This window comes from Emydura macquarii, unplaced genomic scaffold (assembly GCF_026122565.2).
Source record: "Emydura macquarii macquarii isolate MOO-44397 ecotype Brisbane River unplaced genomic scaffold, CSIRO-AGI_Emac_v2 contig_318, whole genome shotgun sequence".
In the NCBI taxonomy this organism is placed as follows: Eukaryota; Metazoa; Chordata; order Testudines; family Chelidae; genus Emydura; species Emydura macquarii.
Genome location: NW_027130455.1, coordinates 9,026,191 through 9,046,834, shown reverse-complemented (window position 1 = coordinate 9,046,834; position 20,644 = coordinate 9,026,191). Strand labels below are relative to the sequence as shown.

The 20,644-nt window shown below is 40.7% G+C and overlaps 1 protein-coding gene across 3 annotated transcripts in view; it reads left to right on the top strand.

The window, feature by feature from the left end:
* Positions 1-20,644, top strand: part of FAT3 (FAT atypical cadherin 3) — a 532,268-nt gene that overhangs the window by 488,617 nt on the left and 23,007 nt on the right. For all 3 annotated transcript variants that reach the window (XM_067568394.1, XM_067568392.1, XM_067568383.1), the window contains exon 22: positions 9,866-10,334. In XM_067568394.1, coding sequence (XP_067424495.1) covers positions 9,866-10,334 — 469 coding nt within the window. The remainder of the gene's footprint in view (positions 1-9,865; positions 10,335-20,644) is intronic.

The window sequence follows — 20,644 nt, the reverse complement described above, 5'->3', positions numbered from 1 at the left end:
AGATAGAAAAAATATTTCATGAGCAAGAGTATTGTGTCTCGCAGGGGGGCGGGGAGGTGAGAGCAAGGAAATCTTAGCACATCTCAGGCTTGTATGAGACATAATTGAGTCCTAAATGTTTGGAAATGTAAAAAAAGGCCATTGCTTGAACTTTCAAATATGTCTTTTGTCCAACAAAAATGAAGTCTGGAAGATCTTGTCTGAATTCTTCATGATGGTTGCTTGTAACCTGAGTGAGCAGTCAATATTAGGGTGTAAGCTTAGAAGGGAATTTACAACAAGCAAATGGCCTAGGTGGAAGATGCCAGTTGAAAACTGCTGGAGATTACATAGAGACAGACTGAAGTGGGATGATGATGATAAGGGAGTTTGAATTGTTACAGTCTCTTGTACAATGTTACCATCATAAATTAATCAGGGCATAGTAAAAACAAATTCTTCCCTACAAACATTATTAGTTATTAGAAAATTATGGACGTTGTACCGTACATATTCTGTCTATCTATCTATCTTTATTTGGCAGATTTTTTTGTTTAAGACTTGAATTTTAAGGAAAGTTTTGAAAGCAAATACAAATTTCTAATGTTTGTTTTGTGAGGCATCTACCACATTTTTGGACTCTGGAAAATAATAATAGCATACAACATTTGGAGCTATTTTAAGAAATCAAGCTTAAATTATGTGCATAAAAAAAGATGTGGTCATTTAAAATGGCATAGTAATTTTCACAGAGTAATGATGTTAATCCTAGTATCCAGAACAAATTTCAACTTCAGATGCATTTAAGTAAACAAAAAACAACAAAATTGAAGTTTCATTTGGATTACTCAATCTTTTTTTTTTCTGTTCTAATTTCTTTTTCAGTAGTGTAGTGATGCAGGATTCATAACAAATATAACTGCTACATTTCCCTCCAGAGGTTTTTCTTCTTCAGTGTTGGACATAGCAATTCACATATACAACTTTATTAACTACATTAAAACAAAACTACATTAAAAGAACATTATTAAGGTTTCAAAGTCAAGCGCTCTAAGTTAGGGAATACCAGAATGAAGTTTGCCTTTGTAACTTTAATTTAGCCCCTTTACATGTATGCTTTTTGAGACAATCTTTAATTACATGAACACATGCTATTTTTCCACAGGACCCCTGCTTCATTCAGTGCACAGAATGGGCAGTGCTTGCTTAATGAAGAGTTATTCAATTGTTTTGCTTTTTTCTCATTGTTCAGTGTGTGACCCCATGCCTTGTTTACTGCAAACTAGTTAACTCCTGCTCTGAAGACTGAATTATTAATTTCCTCACGATCCTTTTGATGGCGCCCCACCCTTATATATCTGAGCACCTCATAAATATTAATTTATTTTCACAACATCCCTGTAGATGAGTGGGTATTACCTCCATTTTACAGATGGAGGCACAGAGAGATTAAGGTCAAAAGTTTCTACTAATTCTGATTGCCCAAATAGAGACACCTAGCACCTGATTTGTCAGAGTGCTTAACATTATATAAGACGTTATATCTTCAAAGCGGCAGCTGTGAGTTTTTTGCATTCTGTGATTCAGATTCCAGGGTCTCAAATCAGGCACCCAGAAAATGAGGAACACACATTTAGTGACCACCTGTGAAAAGTTTGATTTGAGTGCTTTGCCTAGAATCACACAGGAAATCTGTGACATAGGCAGGAATAGAATCCAATGCCCTGGTCACCAATTTCCAAGTGTTTACTCCACAGACTGAGGGTGCTAGAGGTTTCCAAATAACATTTTTTTAACCTGGGCAAAACGATGTATTTTTCCTAATCTCGTTCTTGGAAATGGCTGACCCATTCTGGCTGAAGTTTTTTCCAAAAAAAATTCAGCCTGAAGCAGACACTCATAATAAAAAAAACTTCAGCCTAAATAGTTTAAGTTTGGTAAAGGTGTAAGAAACTGAAAATAGGGTCTTATGATGATGGGAAGTTTCGGGCAACCTTAACAATAGATGACTCTACCAGCCCAGTCTGTAATACATATGCAATACTGAAACCATAATGCCACATTTCTATGGTATCTATCATTCAAATGGATCACACATTTAGTTAACATTACCAACAGGGGCTTGGATGCTATGGTGGTAGACACTTTAGAAAACGTAAAATAGAGAGAAAGCATGTTCCAGTGGTTAAGGTATGATACCGAGATCTGGATTCATTTTCCTGTTCTGCCATGGACTTTCTGTGTTGTGTCATCTTGGGCAATTCACTTCAGGATAAAATTTTCAAAGCTTCTTTAGCCCATTTAAGACTTAGACTCCTAAGCACCTAAGTTATTTATAATATAACTTAGGCTCCTAAATCACTTAAGCCCCATTGAAAAAATTACGCTATCTGTAAAATGAGTGTTGTGAGGATAAATATATTAAAGATTGTGGGCCACTCAAACACTATAGAATACCGGTCATATGAGTATCTAATATTGATAGACTAGACAGAGGTCTCTAAATGTGAGGGTGTTCAGAAGATTTGAGTATTGCTTTCAGTTAAGTTAAACATAAGGAGATGCTTTTAAAGAAGGGGATAAGGGATTGAGCCTGCAGTGTTCAGAGCACTCTGGCCCCAGTCCAACAAAGCACTTAAACATTTACTTAACTTCATGCACATTAAATCAATGAGACTATATACATGCTTAGTTTTAAGCACATGCTTAAGTGCTTTGCTGGATGAGGGCCAGACTGCTCAGCACTTCATACAATCAAGCCTTAAATGAGGGTAGAAAATGGAACAGTTTTGAGGCTACTAATTTTAGGGCTTTGTGTGAAACTCACTTGAGGCCAAAAAAAAATATTTAGGGCATATTGTGCCATTGATTTTTAAATAGGCCTTCTCCTCCACCACTGAAATCTACTTAAAAATTGATAGCACAATATGGTCTTTAATGTTTAAATGACCAGCTTAATTTTGGAAGCTGCTATGTATATGATAACTTGAGGGATGGAAAGGCTTCATAATCATAACACAGGGTCCTTCTTCACTGCATAGTCAATTTAATTGAACAAACTGCTTGTCTACCACCCTTTTCAAAGCTTACTACTTACAATATGTTGACATAATCACGGTGTTATTTATTTTTTTGTTTCAAATGAAGCAACTTATCCATCGATTTAGAGAGGCTAGCCATTCTAAAAGTAATCTAATTCTTTTAGATGTGTTCCTCCTGATTTTAATTGTAGCAAAATGAGATATAGTTCAATTGCATTTCCCTAGGAATGATTACGCATGCAGGGAACTGTATCGTGTTCCTTTCTCTTGTGTAACATCTATCAGAGAAAATTAATAAGGTTAACCAACATTAGACCATTTTGGATGAGAATCCTCATTTAAATCCCACTTGCTTTATAAAATCAAAGGGATTAAAAAAATAAAGACTGATTTCTCTGTCATGCAATTAACATAACTGTGTTATGGCACTCATATTTTTTTCAGTCTAGGCCATCAGTGTGAAACTTTGCATTGGCTTAGTTAAGTGAATTTTATACATTTTTAACGTAATACTACAGCATCACCTTATGCTGGAGAAGATTGAAGCCTGGATGTGATCCGAGATGTTGCTGGAGTTGAAGCAAATGTTATTTCAATATTGAATATGCCATTTTACACAAAGAAACCTGAAATGTAATCCCACTAACAAAACATTTCCCTAGCTAGATCAGTAGGCACCATATTGTATCCATGGTTATGTGATTGCAGATGGACTGTGCAAGCCTAAAAAGGTCCCAGAAGGACCATTTGATCATTTTATTATCTGTGTTGATATACAGATGTGGATGTTAGCCAAGCCTCTTGGCCAGGCTAATATTTTAATGTCATTTACAATATTCATGTATCACCCTTTAGAAGAACCTCTGTACCTCTCTGCCCGTTTAACATATTTAATGAGTTTTATATATTTGTATGCTAAGCCATATATGTGTATCCAAATATATATTGACATTACAGCCCATGCAGCTGTAAGGAGAGATACAGGAAGGTAGGTTGTGTCCTGAGGTAGGAAGCACTCAGCTGTTCAGGAATCACCAATTTAAAGAAACACTGACTGCCCTGCCATGAATCGAAAGCATCACCCTTTAATTTGATCAGAATGGGTCTGCATTGCAGTGCCACAGACTGTGCTACCACAGGATGGCACTGTTTGCACCTCGCCATATGCGAAAAAATGTCACCAGAGGCTCAGTTCTGAACAGAATAGGGCAATTATCAAGTGATCCATCCTGTCATCCCCTGCCAGCTTCTGGCAGTTAGAGGCTTAGGACACCCAGTGCACGGGATTGCATCTCTGATTATCTTGGCTAATAACCACTGATGGACCTATCCTCCATGAACATATGTCATTCTTTTTGGAACCCAATAGTACTTTTGGCTTGCACAACCTCTCCGGGCAACGAGTTCCATAGGTTGACGGTATGTGGTGTGAAGTAGTACGTTCTTTTGTTTGTTTCAAACCTGCTGCCTATTCATTTCATTGGGTGACCACTTATTCTCTTTCTCCACACCATTCATGAATTTATAGCCCTCTGTCTTATCTCCCCCCTTAATTGTCTCTTGTTCAAACTGAAAAAATCCCAGTCTTTTTAATCTTTCCTCATATGGAAGTTGTTCCACATCCCTAATAATTTTTGTTGCCCTTCTCTGTACCTTTTCCAATTCTAATGTATCTTTTTTGAGATGAGGTGATCACAACTGCACACAGTATTCAAGGTGTGGGTGTACCATGAATATATATAGAGGCATTGTGATATTTTCTGTCTTATCTATCCCTTTCCTAATGGTTCCTAACATTTTGTTAGCTTTTTTGACTGCTGCTGCACATTGAGATCTCTTTCTTGAGTATTTAGACCCCATCATTTTGTATGTATAGTTGGGATTATGTTTTCTAATGTGCATTACATTGCATTTATCAACATTGAATTTCATCTGCCATTTTGTTCCCCCCCAGTCACCCAGTTTTGTGAGAGTCCTTTGTAACTCTTCACAGTCTGCTTTGAACTTAACTCTCTTGAGTTATTTTGTATCCTCAGCAAATTTTGCCACATCACTCTTTTCCTTTTTTTCCAGATGATTTATGAATATGTTGACCAGCACTGGTCCCAGTACAGATCCCTGGGGGACATCGCTATTTACCTCTCTCCATTCTGAAAACTGACCATTTATTCCTCCTTTGTTTTCTGTCTTTTAACCAGTTACTGATCCAGGAGAGGACCTTCCCTCTTATTCCATGACAGTTTACTTTGATTAAGAGCCTTTGATGAGGGACTTTATCAAAGGTTTTCTGAAAGTCCAAGTATACTATATTCACATGTTTGTTGACCCCCTCAAAGAATTCTAATAGACTGGTGAGGTATGATTTCCCTTTACAAAAGCAGTGTTGACTCTTCCCCCAACAAATTGTGTTGAGCTGTGTGTCTGATAATTCTGTTCTTTACTATAGTTTCAAATAATTTGCCTGGTACTGAAGTTAGACTTATTGGCATCTAGTTGCCAAAATCGCCTCTGAATTCTTGTTTAAAAATTGGTGTCACATTAGCTATCTTCCAGTCATCTGATACAGAGGCTAATTTAAATGACAGGTTACATACTACTGTTAGTATTTCTGCAATTTTATATTTGAGTTACTTCAGAATTCTTGCCTGGTCCTGCTAACTTACTACTGTTTAATTTATCAGTTTGTTACCAGTGATTTATTGCAGGTCTCCCAAGTCCTAGGCTAGTGCCTTACCCTCTGGACCATCCTTCCTTTCTTCCAGTCTTCCTCTGCATGTGTTTTTCATTAAATGAAATGGACACAAAATTTCAGAAAACACAGAGGAGCTGTAATATTAATATGAATAACATAAATGAATGAATAAACATAATAATAGGGAAGAATAAAATAGATGAAAAAGAAAGGAAAGAGAAGATCAAGCTATGATAAAAGATACGTAAAACATTTTTAAACTCTAGATCCTTTAAAATATTGTCTTCCAGATAAAAACTGTGTAATGTTTGCCCCAAGAGTGTGTGTATAGAACTGTATTTAGATAGATAATTGGAAAAACATGTTACATGGATACCGGTAAAAGACATGTCCATAATGGGCTTGTCAGGGTATAATGAGCCTTATGGGAGTTATATGTATATAATATGCAGAAGAATAGACTCCGTAGTAAACGTAATAAAAGCCTTTAGGAAAAGAATTATATTTACAGTTCTTTCTGTAATGGCTACTTTTCAAAGCACTGCTTCTTCTCTCTTCCGCCCCCCCTCCCTCCATATTTTGTATTTAGACCATGTCAGGTCAAACTTTCAAAACCGTCTGTCTAAGTTCCTCTTACAAAACTGGTGTGTTTATTTGTTGCATGGGGAAAAATAATCTGCTGCTTCTTCATTTAAAAAGAACCACATAGTAGTTTGTTGGGCCACCTAGATGATCAAAAGATTCCTCCTCAATTGATAGCTTAATAGGCTAGCTTTCAATTTAAAGTAGTTGTTGACAGCCAATTTTTAAGCCCCCTTGCGATAAGACTTTGAAATGGAAGGTGGTTCCAGACTTATTCTTATACACACCTCTCAGCCTCTTTCTTTATTGAACTTTGGAAGTAGAAGACCACACTTGAGATTTCTGAATTCTATCAGTTAAGTTTGTTGGGTTAGAAACATTTCCTATTTTCCTTAATCCCATCAGACACTAACAGTTTTGTATGATCAAGGGCTTTTAAATAAAGAGTTGTTCATGATAAATTTGTAAGGCCAAATCCTTACCCTCTTTCTATGCCTATTTCATCTGCTAGGCCTCACTCATGGGTGTAAAGCAGCTGAAGAGAGTCCTTAGTTGGCGTACAGCCGATTTATTCAGCTCTGTGCCCTCACCCTCTGAGTGCTGGGCAGTGGAACAGCCTTCTTAGAGCCATTATCTGCCAGCATGAATAAGAGCAGGCCCATTCAAAGTTACAGTCAGGTCCAAATCTGGCCAGCTTCAGAGTCAGAGGCTGCAGGGGATGGGGCCAACAACTGGTATAGAGGCTGGCCGTAACTGAAGATTCAACCCATCCCCTTGTCCCAAATATTTTATCTAGATTTCCAAAGCCAGGCAAGTCAGAAAAAAAACAATATCAAGGAGTGGGGCAATCCAGAGTATTAGCTTTAATATTTCGTATGGCACTTTTGTGCGAACTCAAGTGCAGATGAAAGTGAAAGGCTAACGCACCATGTAGAGCCAAGCAATGCACAGATACGCTCACTGAAATATGTGTCTATCTGATGCCTAGAGTGATGTGGAGTTCACAGTGTGGACCACTGTTTCATAGAGAGAATGAGTGCCTTATGGGCACCGCCCCTCTTTTTCACTGATCAGAGGAAACCATTTCCCATGCAACATTGCACAACATCCCATTGCCAACTACAGTTGTTTACATGTGGAAATATTTAGTTACTTGTCGTCATTCTGCTGATGACGCAAGTCCTTAGGAGCTACTTTTGTTTCATCTGCTCCTCCTCTTATCTAGCAGTAGCTACCAGAAGCAGATAGGCTGACACTTCTTTCTTGTTTCCAATGGTTTCTATGCTCTTCTTCCTAATGATAGGCCTGTTGAAGTGGCTGGACCTAAGGAGGTGGAACCAGCACCATGTGACTTGCCAGCTCTCTGGCATGTGCGGCCCAGACCATGGTTTGAGAACCTCTAGAGCAGGCGACCTAGAGTCAACACTCTTTGTTTCTGTACTCAGCTCTGCAACAGTTTGTGTTTTGACCTATGGCGACCCAGTTCACTTTTCTTCCTCAGTTTACCCATATGTAAAATAGATATTATGGGCTAGATACAACCTGGGTTGATGCCAGCTTCTGTCTGTGTAAACTAACACAGAGTCCTCTTAGCGGAATGTCTGCTGGATGGAATGCTGTGGAAGTACACAGTGTCTGCATCTTATGTGGGGGGTAAATACTGGGACAGAGATGTCCCAAAATGGGCTGGTCTGGATACATACTACTTAGGGAATGTGATAAAGCATTTTGTATCACAGTGCAGGTGCTATTCAAAATAAAATAGTATTATTTTATACAGTAAGGACCAGGGAAACCCCCAAACTTATTTTCATCAGTAACCTAATCTAGATTTGAACACAGGTCTCTAGGTCTAAAAGGGAAAGTTCATTCTGCCCACTGTCTGTTTCACCCCTGTTGCTACATTAGTTGAGGCCTGAAGGCTATTTTCCTTTCATTGTGCTACACTAGAGCTGAAAGCTGAGACATCTCTATTACAGGTGCACACACTGTGTGTCTTTTAAGGGAAGATGAAGTACTGGCAGCTGTTAAATCAGAGGCTGGGTTGTCACTTGGATCACCTTGCTGTAGGAGAGATGGTGGGCCTGTCCTCACAGCAAAAAGATTGTGCCTTAGAAGGACCAAATTTAGTGTGAAATAATAGTAAAACAATTACGAGGGTTTTAAAAGTGTGTGGGTCCAGTGAAAGTGTTAGCATGTTGTGGGAAATAGAGTTGGGGACTATCAGTCATTTTAAAGTTCCTTGGGTGACACTTACAACCTTTGAATAAACAGTTAATCAAGGAAGCCAGTCTTTATGCTCTGGATTTGGGGGGCCAAGAACTTCATTTTCCCCACAGTGCTGGCAAGAATTCTCTCTTCCAGAGCTTCAAGTTCAGGGAAACCCAAGCATAAGTTTCCACATGTCACTGTTTATGTACTTGCACTGGCCCTCCTCACCTAGTATCTGGGCACCTCACAACCTTCAATGGATTTTATGTTCACAACACCCCTGTGATGTAGGGAAGTATTAACTCTGATTTATTGATCGAGAACTGAGGCCTAGGATGGATCAGATGACTTCCCCCACTGTCACACAGGGAATCTGAGGCAGGAATTAAACCCAGGTCTAGTGAGTTCTAGCCCAGTCTCCTAGCCACACTAGATCCCCCAACTTCTTAACCACTAGTGTGATCCAGCCAGCCCTCCCTTCCTCTGCAGCCAGCCAGACCAGGAGCAAGAGGAACAGTAATAAATAATAAAATCTGCCATCAATAAATCCCCAGCTGCCTCTAGGGGAGGAGGGAAGGGGAAACTAGACCAGGTGTGACCTTTACATTGTGGTGGTGGTGGTGGTGGTGATGTTTAAATTAAAGGTTGAGACACCACAGTGATGAGCTCAGCACAAATATGAGGGAAGGAAAGAAAGTAGAAGCTCTCAGGCAGCTCTTGCATTTTCCTTATGGAAGCTAGAGTGCAGTGAAGTAAACTGACCAGGATTTCACTCTCAATTGGTAGAGGGGAGTGAATTTGTGTCATTAGGAAAAACAACATAAACTCTACTTCTCAGTGAAAGCTACAGGGGTGCAGAATCCTGTGGCCTGACTAATGTAAACTCCATTAAACCTATTCATTCATATTAGCACCAAGAGCCCCCAGCTGAGGTTGGAGCTCCATTGTCCTAAACACAGGCACTGTACCAACATACAGTGCAAGGCAGTCCTTGCCCCAAAGAGCTTCCAGTCTAAGTAGAGAAGAAAGACCCATGATGGGAGGGGAAACAGGCACAGAGGAGATGAAGTGACTTGCCTAAAGTCTCATGACAGCTTGGAATAGAAGACAAGCGTCCCAGCCCAGTGCCCTTTGCACTGGATTACACTGTCTCTATCTCCTCTAGTGTGAAACTTATTTATATTTCCACATCTAATGTACAGTAACAATGTGTGTCTGTGTGGTGTTGTGAGAGGATGAGTGGTCGCTACACTATGCCACAATAATCACGTAAAGTATCAGGACAGTTTTAAAGGACACACATTAAAGAAATGGATGATGGATGTTTTAAACAGTTTGGTTTTTGCTTTTACCCTCACAGATTGTGGACGGCAAATTGTGGTTCCAGTTGGACTGTGGAAGTGGCCCGGGAATCCTGGGAATTTCTGGCAGGCCTGTTAATGATGGCAACTGGCACTCAGTCTTCTTGGAGCTCAATCGGAATTTCACAAGCCTCTCACTTGATGATAGTTATGTGGAGCGGCGCAAAGCCCCCCTCTACTTCCAGACTCTGAGTACAGATAGCTCTGTCTACTTTGGAGCCCAGGTGCAAGTGGATAATGTCCGGAGCCTGACTGACAAGAGGACAACCCAGGTCTCTAGTGGTTTTCAGGGCTGCCTGGATTCCGTTGTCCTGAATAACAATGAACTGCCGCTCCAAAACAAGCGCAGCAGCTTCGCAGAAGTTGTTGGCCTGACTGAACTAAAGCTTGGCTGTGTTCTGTACCCTGATGCCTGCGAGAGGAATCCTTGCCAGAATGGAGGGAGCTGTACTAGTTTGCCATCTGGTGGTAAATGTCTTGAATTACATTTTTCATTTTTGGGACGGTGACGGGGAGGCATCTGTCTGTCTCATTCAGTCTATTGCCCGGGTGGTGTAGCCTTATTGGTCCCAGGATACTAGAGAGACAAGGTGTGTGAGGTAATATCTTTTATTGACCCAACTTCTGTTGGTGAAAGAGACAAGATTTCATGCTACACAGAGCTGAAGAAGAGCTTTAAGGCTTGTCTCTTTCACCAACAAAAGTTGATCCAATAAAAGACATGACCTCTTTTTTTTATTGTCTCTCACTAGTCTATGTCACAAGTCTTTCTATGCAGAAACATGTTGGAAAAGTCTTATAAACTCTATAAAAGCCTTTTAGGTTTGGCAAAGTTTATAAAACCGGCCCCCTTCATAATTAACAATTAGATGGCACTCACCTTTCTCACTATTAGAATTCAAGGAAGAGATTGTCTTTTACTAGGTGTTGCTATAATCCTATTTATATAGACACCAACAGCACGACAATTACTGCTCAACCAAGGCTTTCAAAATCCATTTACAGCAACAGAGGTTGCAAACAAAGATGCTGATACCCAATATCCATCACAGATTGAACAATACAGTTGTTCTTCTCTATATGTTAAACTGGTACACATCGTTACTGAGGATTCCACAAACACCATCATCCACTTCTGAGTATGTAATTTGATAACATATCTATATATTAAATTGTAAGCCCATGGCATTATAAAACTGAAAAAAAAACAAATCCATGTGCATTATAGTCCCGTGGAGAACTGAATACTTCAGGGTCTTGGTAACGGGGCAAAACCGTTAGGTCATTGATTTGAATCACACCTGAATTGTAGGTGACTGTTCTTGTCTAGAGACAGTTTGGCAGCTTGTGTGAAGTGGGTTTGGTAGCATCAAACTAATTCCTAATGAGCAGGTTTCAAATTAAAAGAAAAAGAAAAAAAGCGCTGAAAGGCGTGGCAGTCCTGTCAGTGAGGGAGAGTGCTGAATGGGTGTGGAGACAGATCTACCTTCTCATTTCTCAGGCAGGGCTGTCCCAGTTAGAGTTTGCAGCACATGGACAAGGAAGCTTTTCTTCTGACATGCACAATTCAGTGTTTCATTTTCCATATCTGTCAGTTTGGCACCCCTATGCCATACCCCTTCTGTGGCCCTCCAGAGTCCCAGGGCCTACTCATCAGCCTCCTGCTGCCATTGGCTAGACGAGCTTCTCTGAGACTGTGAGCCCTTTTTCCAGACCCTCATCCATTCACACATCTAGGCAGGGTTCCTCTGGGCAGCATCCACTGACTCCTTGGACTCCTTCTTGGACCCTACACCCCTGTCACCTGCGTTTTCATTCTTTGCCCCCTGTAATCTATTGATTTCAGGGCTCAGTAGCCCCTTCCTCACCTGAGAGGAGGGAGCGTTTCATTGTCTTTGTGGGCTCCACCCATCGATCCAAGTTATTAGACAGGCTGGCACTTTTCCCAAACACCGTTAGTAATGACGTTACTTAGCATCTATTTATTGTTTCTCAGTCCAAGCTCTGCACAGACATTACATAGTTCAACTGAACTGAAATTCACTTTTAGAAATGGAGGGAAATCTGCAGGAAACTTGCACGCTCTGGTGTCTTTTCCTCTGTAAGAACAAGCTTGTTCTTCACCAGTGTTGCAAGAAAATAAAGGAGCTGATGTTTGGCTTCCACAGGGAGGAGATTGTAAGCACTTTCCCTAGTGCTCTTATGCAGAAAGCAGCCATAACTGGTCTTTCTGTGCTCCCTGACCATATCAGAGGGGAGCACTGAATGGCCTCCAGCCGTCATTGCTTGTCCAAGGTACCTTCTTCAACAGCTCCGCTAGTGGGAGTTTTAATTTGGCCCTGCTGCCATCCCACCATCCTTCCTAGTTTGCCTTGGTTCGCAGCAAGTAAGATCAAGGTGGAGTTGGAGAAGCTGAAGACTTTATGGTCAATGGAAGAAAATTCAAAGATAGTTGAAAGAAATGGACCGACAGCACTCACATTAACAAGGCATATCAGTATTAACACCAGTCATGGCACTAGGACTTTGATGTGCAGCACGCAGGCAAACGTTGCAGTTTTACCTGCGAATGTAAGGAAAGAAAACAAAATAAGCAGTGTATAACAACAGGGAAAAGAAAATAATTCTGAGTGAAAAAGAAGCAGTGGCATTTGAGAAACTGCTAAATAACATTATTTAAATCCCTAGGGAGTAAAGATGAAACTTTAACTCAGATTCCATATATAATAAATTAGCTCAAGTATTCGCCAAGTTAGCAAGCTGGGGAGGGTAGAAATTGTGCTTTCTATTGATTTCGCTTTGGTCTATTTACAGTATTGCTCAGCAATTGCATGGTGAGTAAATTGAAACCTTTCTAACAAATCACTTCATGGTAATTCTTTTTCCCAACACCGTATGTATTGCCAATTTATATCGGGGCAAGGCAGGGAATGCAGACAGCTCCAAACGTTGGGTCCATTTTATTATTAGAATAACATAAACGGTTCAATTCAAGATAATTTACTCTTGGAATCCAGGCGCTGAAGTTATTTAGACTTGCATACATTATTGCCTCAAAGAAGAGCAAGTGCCCAGAGGGGATATTTCAGCTGTCTCTAGTTAAGAAATCTGTTTGCTCTTTTTACTGTTTCAGCAATATATGTAAATAAAGGATTGTTATAGTACCATAATTTCAAAGCCGTGGGCCCTAACTATACTTCAGCGGCTCTATAAACCAGCCACTGTGACAGTCATGGCTATTTCTTTTCCACCAGGCAAAACAATTCTGTTAGTCTGAGCCATCCTCAGTATATAAAAAGAGCATATCATTAAACTGGGTTGAAAAGAGAACCCTACACCATGTCAAATGCGAGTTAGATAACCACAAATTGTAGCATGCTTTTAAGGACGGCAGAACATTGTGTTTGCTGGCACAGATGGTAGCATCCGCAATGGAGTTAAAATAAAGTAAACAAAGCTTAATTTTTATCTTAGGAAAGGAAATGGCAGCTTTTCTTCAGGGGAAAAAGCACACAGAAATATATTTTGCTACCAAAGGGACCCGATTCTGGTCCAGTTAAGTCAATGACTATAGGGATAACATAGCAGCCACCTACAGGCCAGCGCTTTACATAGCACCTTACTCATTGAAGTCACTGGAGCAAGATGCTACTAATTATGAACATGGGCATCAGAATCTGTCCTAAAGTGAGCAGTGTTCAGCAAAAGGGTAAAATTTAGTTGGATAAATTTTGAATTTGAATTTTCCAGAGTCGTCTGTATACAATGGTAGGGTCCCTTTTCCTATGATAATCCTACTATGATTTACAATTAAATTAAGAGAAAAACAAGAGACTCAGATTTACAGCGATGACCAAACATTGTGACATCAAAGAGTCATTGGCAATGTACCAGGAGCCATGGGGGTCATGCCGAATTTACAAATGATTTGAAAGAGCCTGCAGTGATGCTGGCTATATAAATACCTAGCTTGTACTCCAAAAAACTACATCAACAGAACACTAGCAAGGCTGCAAAATCAAGCACTCAAAAAGATTGCATGTGCCACCTTAATTTGGTCCCCTTGTGTACGTAAGGGATAACATAGCAGTACCTATAGGCCAGCACTGTACATAGATGGCACCTTATTCCACATATAGGGTCATTGAAGTCACTGGAGCAAGGTGCTACTAACTATGAACAAGGGCGTCAGAATCTGTCCAATCCATGATCACATACTGTATTTTCCACAGGATTCCTGCCTCATTCAGTGCATAGGTTAGATGGGTCTTGCTTAATTAGCAGCTATTCAATATTTTTTGTGTTCTCATTGTTCAGTGTGTAGCCCCCATGCCTTACTTATGGCACACTATTTATTCAATCCCTGTTCTAAATACAGAATTACTAAATTCCTCATGGACTTTCTGTGGCATACGTCACATGTAGTAGACAAAGGTAAATGAAGATCCAGTGCCTGGAAGTCGAAGGAAGAGAAATTCAGACTGGAAATGAAATGCAAATTTTTAACAGTGATGGTAACTAACCATTGGAACAACTTAACAGGGGTCGTGGTAGTTTCTCCATCACTGACCATTTTTAAATCAATGTTGTATGTTTTTCTAGTTCAAACAGGAATTAATTCAGGAAAATTCTATGGCCTGTGTTATACAGGAGGTCAGATGAAATTATCACAATTGTCTCTTCTGACCTTATCTATGAATCTGTAGTACCTGTGTTCTCCACACAAAATCCCTGTGTAGTGAAGGAGTGGTATTATCCCATTTTACAAATGGGAAAGTGAGGCACAGAGAGATTAAGGTCCAAAGTTTCCACTAATTCTGAGTGCCCAGTTTGAGACACCTAGCACCTGGTTTTTCAGAGACTTAGCATCATATAGCACTTTATATGTTCAAAGCACAACTTCCATGCAGCTGTGAGTGCTTCGCATTTCGGCAATTTAGACCCTAGGGTTTCAAGTCAGGCACCCAGAAAATGAGGAACACACACTTAGTGACTACCAGTGAGAAGTCTGGTTTAAGTGCTTTGCCTAGAATCACACAGGAACTCTGTGGCTAAGGCAATCCAGTTCTCCAGGGCATCAGTCATGAAACCTACCTTTCTTCTCCTGCAATCCCCTGCCTCATTACTATGCACCTTCCAATTTCTGCACCAGAAAAGACAGGGATCCTGCACACAACAGTCTTCTGTACCATACAGTTCTGATTCATTCCCAGAGCTGGGCATCCTGTGCACTGAATGAAGCAAGGGTCCTGTGGAAAAAATAGTACATGATCATCTAATTAAAGAGTCTATTATAATACATACGTACAAGAAGGCTGAATTAAAAGGCAACCTTCATTTCTGGCATATCCTAACTTCTGAGTGCTTGACTTTGCAATCTTTAGATCCACCACACAGACCTCTGTCACTTGAGCCAATGAAGTAATTGATAGAGGATGACTACCTACTACTGCTATGTGGACGGGCACTAGTGAAGGATGAGAGACTTTTCCAGTGGGTTTCACAGCTATTTGCTGACTGCAGAGGAATGGTGAGAGGGCTTCCTCCTCCATGCTGTCTGTGTACCAACTGGGGGGACTGAGAGCACAGGAGAGACAGACTCCCTGCTCTCAGTTTCAGTGCCTGGCCTGCTCCTGCCTTAGAACAACTGTTATAGGGGAAGTTCTTATGAGCCCTTGTAGCCCTAGGCTGGAGAGACCATGCTCTGTGGAGATGGAGCATGCACAGTTTGGTCAACACTAAGCTGTGAGGAGATGGCACACACTCAGTAAAGATGAAATCTTATGGGATTTTTGCTACTGAACACTGAAGACATTTCTACTGAGCATATGTGAACTCCGATTTTTCAAAGGCCTATAACTAGGCCAAATATGGTTAGATTTTCACAGGAATCACAGAATGCATATCCTTGACATACAGGCCACTCCCCTGCCAAATTTCAAGTCTTTACTCCATAGTATAACAGCACAAGGGCTGTTCAAAGAACAGTTGCCGGAAATATTGAACATGAGCTAAACAGTGTATTTTTCCTTAGCATTTTTTATTTGGGGGGGAGGAGCAATGGATGCACTGTGTCAGTTGAATGTTTCCCAAAAAGAAATCAGTCTGAGTCAGACAGTCGACATGGAAAATTTCAGCCCAAACAGTTGGAGTTTGATAAAAATATAAGCCACTGAAAACAGGGTCTTAAAATGGGCAGTGTTAGGCAACCTTAATAATAAGCAGTGCTATCAGATCCGCCTGTAATAAATGGCACTCCATTATTAGCCAGTGGGGCACTAACTCTGAATACTAATGACAACACCTTAAATATCAACATTAACTATTTCAGTGTGCATCATTTTAACAGCAGTATTTAGCTGCTCTGGGATCATGGGCAAAATATGAGTAGAGAACAACATTGCTTTCCTCCTCTTCATTAAAATAGCAAGTGAGGGGAAAAATACTTCATAGCATTTATACAGTATTTTTAAACTTTGATGCATTTTAGAGACATTAACACATTAACTCAAAATACCTGTGAGAGTTAGGTAAAGAACAAAAGGCTGGTTTAATCATATGGTCACAAACTGACCTGCTCTTTCTTTCTCTCTCCTTCAGAGATACACAAACAAAACACCATGATTTACAAAAGCAGTTTTAACATCACATATCCATTTAATGTTGATTTTTAAAATACTTTAGCATTTTTTTTAAAAAATTAAGAGTTGGAGCATTTTATTATTTTTATAGCTTTAAGCAACTGCTAATCAGCTCTTCCAGATTTCTTGATTGAATTATATGGCTTCAAATCAGGTAAAAGATTCTGCCTATTTATTCGTAAGAAATTATTTGGTTCCAAGGGTCTTCACTGAAAGACATAGAGATTCATTGCAACTACTATTTGAATTGCAAGAAAGTCACTGTCTATTTGACAAAGATAAAACAAACTGGAGGTGGCAGGAATATGTTTGGATCAAGAATACTCTGATCCCCAGAGAACCAGCCAGATGTCTATAGAATCGTATCAAAATGCAAAATAGGGGGAGTTCCCCTTTCACTCAAATGCTTCATACCAATCAGCTCCCCATATAACTGGATTTGAGGCCAAACCTATTTCTATAGGTTCAGCTCTGAATTGGTGAGATAAAACGGCACAGCATGGAAACGACATGCCTCAAACTGATGTAAAAGCAAAGACATGTCACAAAAGAAGGCCAGCTCACACTGCAGCTAATAGATGGAAACAGGAGCTTATATATGTTAAAAGGAATTAGCAGCTGTTTGGAACATCCTCTTTAATAAAGACAAGTGAACCTAAGGATAGGCAGCAGCTCAGAGGCTCCGGCTGGGAATTCTACCGACAACAGATACACTCACTGCATGATAGCTGCATAGAATCATCCCATCTGCTGCAATGGCACAGTGCCTCCTTGCTTACAACTTCTTTAGCTCCAGGCGTGCCAAGCAAACACGTGTGTTAATGGGAAGCCTGCCTAGTACTGCAAGTGTCATCGCTTATTGCAGGCTCCTCTTCTGTGAGAACAGCAACGGCTTATGGAGGAAAGGAAGATGCTGAAGTCAAATGATTTCTGAGGGGATTAGGCTTGAGGAGATGCAAGTTGGCCATAGGCGGAGTGTGACTGCTTAATTTGGGGGGGCAAGAGGTAGGGAGGTTAGATATATATGTCTACCTAGTCAGCTTATTCTGCTGCCAGCGCTCCACTTCAGCTACCGTGGCAACGTTGGGCACCTTAGTTTCTTGGCTGGTCGCTTTCCTGAACGGCCGGCTTCTGGTCACGTGACCAGAAGCCGGACTTGCTTGTTTTTCCGTCAGGCCCACCTGAGTCAGCTGCATACGTTTGGGGGGGCAATGCCCTCCATGCCCTCCCCCAAACTCCGCCCATGAAGTTGACAGAGTGGTGGTGAAAGCCTTATTAAAAACTAAAGGACCGGCTCCTCAACTGGTGTCAGTGGGCACCGCAGCCATTCACACCAGCTGAAGAAGAGGCCTGAAGTTTTTGGCTTCTGGCAGACAAGCGCTATACTGAAGGGGTGCTCCTTTTAAAAAACAAAAACAAATCAGGATGACAAAGTACACTTGAAGGTGTTAGAATTTGTGTTATTGTTTATAATAATAATAATTTAACACATTTTTATCTGTCTTCCTCTGATCCCTTTTGGAAGAACCTTGTTCAGCAGTGACTAATACTGCACTGAAGCATATAGACCAGTGTTTTCAAACTTGGGTGCATAAAGTTAAGCATTTAAATCCATATTTAGGCATCTGAATACCGGGCCTGATTTTAAGAGATGCTGGACATCCACAGCCCCTCTCCTCCCACTGGCTGCAGTAACAGCAAGATCAAGCCATAGACTATTTGAAATATGCTCTTTACAGTGCAGAAAAAGTAGAGGTTGTTAATGTTTCCTTTAACTTGGGCTGCCTTTGTTAGGGAAGCAGATTTATGTTTTTTTTTCTCATAATGCCAGTAGGATAATAGCTAACTTTATCACAGGGCGTGTACCATGAAATATAGTACGTATCGTACCTCCTCCTTGGGGGCTGAAATCTGAACCCCCCATCAGAACACTAGCCAAAGGGGTTTGCTTCAAGTTCAAACATTGTCACAGGGGTGAGGTGCGGAATCTGCAGCCCTGACCTGCAGTTTCTGCCATGCGACAAGAACACAGCCACTGCCAAGGGGCTAGGGAGGAATAAAGAGTATGGCCAGTCTTTTGGCCCAGGGAATCAGCTGTATGCACTGGCCTGCTGGCAATATTCCCAGCATGCTCAGTGCTTCACTTCTATAGTTCCCCATGGAGAGTCACTTGTAAATGCCCTGGAGCAAGTGGAATCCTTCTGAAGTAGTTTTCTGTGGCTTGAGCTATCTGTGCAGCAGGAAAGCTGTCTTCCTGCTGCCTTTGGTGCCAAATTATCAGCATAAGTGGGTTCTGGAATGGGGCCCTGAGACTAAATCAATGATGAATATGGACTCTGTATTAACTTGCTTATGCACTTTTTTCCTAGCCCAAGAAATTGATCCCTGTACTTGGATACTGTGCTGCGTAAGCTAGTGTCTGAGTGCATTTTCGAGGCATATCACTGAGTAAAATTCAGTCCAAAGTGCAGCTTTGTAAATAGAAGCAGAGACTGTTTTTGTTGTTGTTGTTGTTGTTGTTTTGTTTTATTTATGCACTGCCTAGCACAGTGGAGCTTGATCCCTTCTGCGCATCTGAGAATTCAAGTTTCTAAATGCTGCTCTCAGACAAATAATATCAAAAATAATAAACAAAAATTCCATGCTTTTTTATTTCCAGTGGAAATAGGTTTACTTTTTGCAATATTGTGACATCATGCTTTATTGCATGAACATAGGAAAGGGAAATTGGCTAACCTCTTTTCAATTCTCAAGCTCAGAGAAATGCAAGAATCAAAAAGAAAATTATGTTTAATATAATACTTGGTAATTATTAGTAACTTAGATAAAGAAATTTGGTTTATAAAAATATTTTGTTTCATTTCATACTGTCTGTTTACCATTAATTAGGTCAGGAATATACTGAAAACATCTCAGTTCAGCTGTTACACTGTCACATGACAACTTTCTGGATAAAATATTTTGTATTTGAATTAAATATTTTGATTAACTAAATACATGGAGAGATTATAATGCTTAATATAAAAACAGATTTACGGTAGAGTTGTGGTCTGTAGATGTCACTGTTGAGTCATGGAATGGAACACTGTAATAATGTTGTTCACTCATACAGTGATTCCTTTCCAGCTAACAAGAAATCTTCCTAAAAGGCTGGCATCATGATATAATGCCAATGGCATTGTCAGTTTTGCATCTTTTTAAGCCACTCTCTGTGTGTCCATTCCTTTGAATGTTCAGAATGTAGTTCAGAATATCTGAATGAAAAAAAACAACAAACCACCTCCTCTTGCTGATGCAGTACTGACACCGTAACACAAAAAAGATGTGGTTTTGTGATACTTACAGTTGTCAAAAAGGCCTAGCAACAGTATCCATGACACTAGATTTTTTTCTAGGTTATCAATTTTAGGCCATGTTAATTAATTTTACTGATAGAAAAATGAGTGTGCCTGGGAACTGGAAGTTCTAGGAACTCTTGGATTCTATTTCTGACTGCCACTGACCTTCAGTGTGAGTCTGAGCTAAGTGTATGATCTCAAATCTATGCTATCCCATCAATTTCAGTGGAGTAACTCCTGATTTATATCAGGGTGTGTTTAATCAGGTTCTTAAACATATGCTCAGGGCCAGATTTACACCTTATGTGCCCCTAGGCACAGCATCTTTAGCATCCCCCCCTACCGCCCATAGCTGACCTTTGTGTTTTCCATGCTGGAGGGGTGAAGAGGGGCTGGGGTGACCTGCTCAGCCAGCTCCCAGGCAGGGGAAATATGCTCACTCCTGGGCTCTGGCTTCCAGCCTGGCCAGGGGGCAAGGCCTCAGGGGGAGGAGGAGGAGAATTAGGAGGCAGGGCCAAAGTTCCAGCACTCAGGCAGGGTTCCCAAATTGGTCGGGTCCCCTGGACACTGGCCCCATGGGGTCAGTATTCCGCCACTGTTCAGGAGAATGCCGGCCCTACGCACTTGCATACTGCACCTAACTGGAAATCCAGCCCTGCATATGCTGCCCCAGTTTAGCTAGGAGTATGGCTGGCATAACACTTTCTCACCTCACTTGGGCATTGGATGGGTCAGTTACTGTCTGTAAACCACACAGTGTCTTGTGGATGACAGAGTCTATAGAAATGTTAAGTATCAG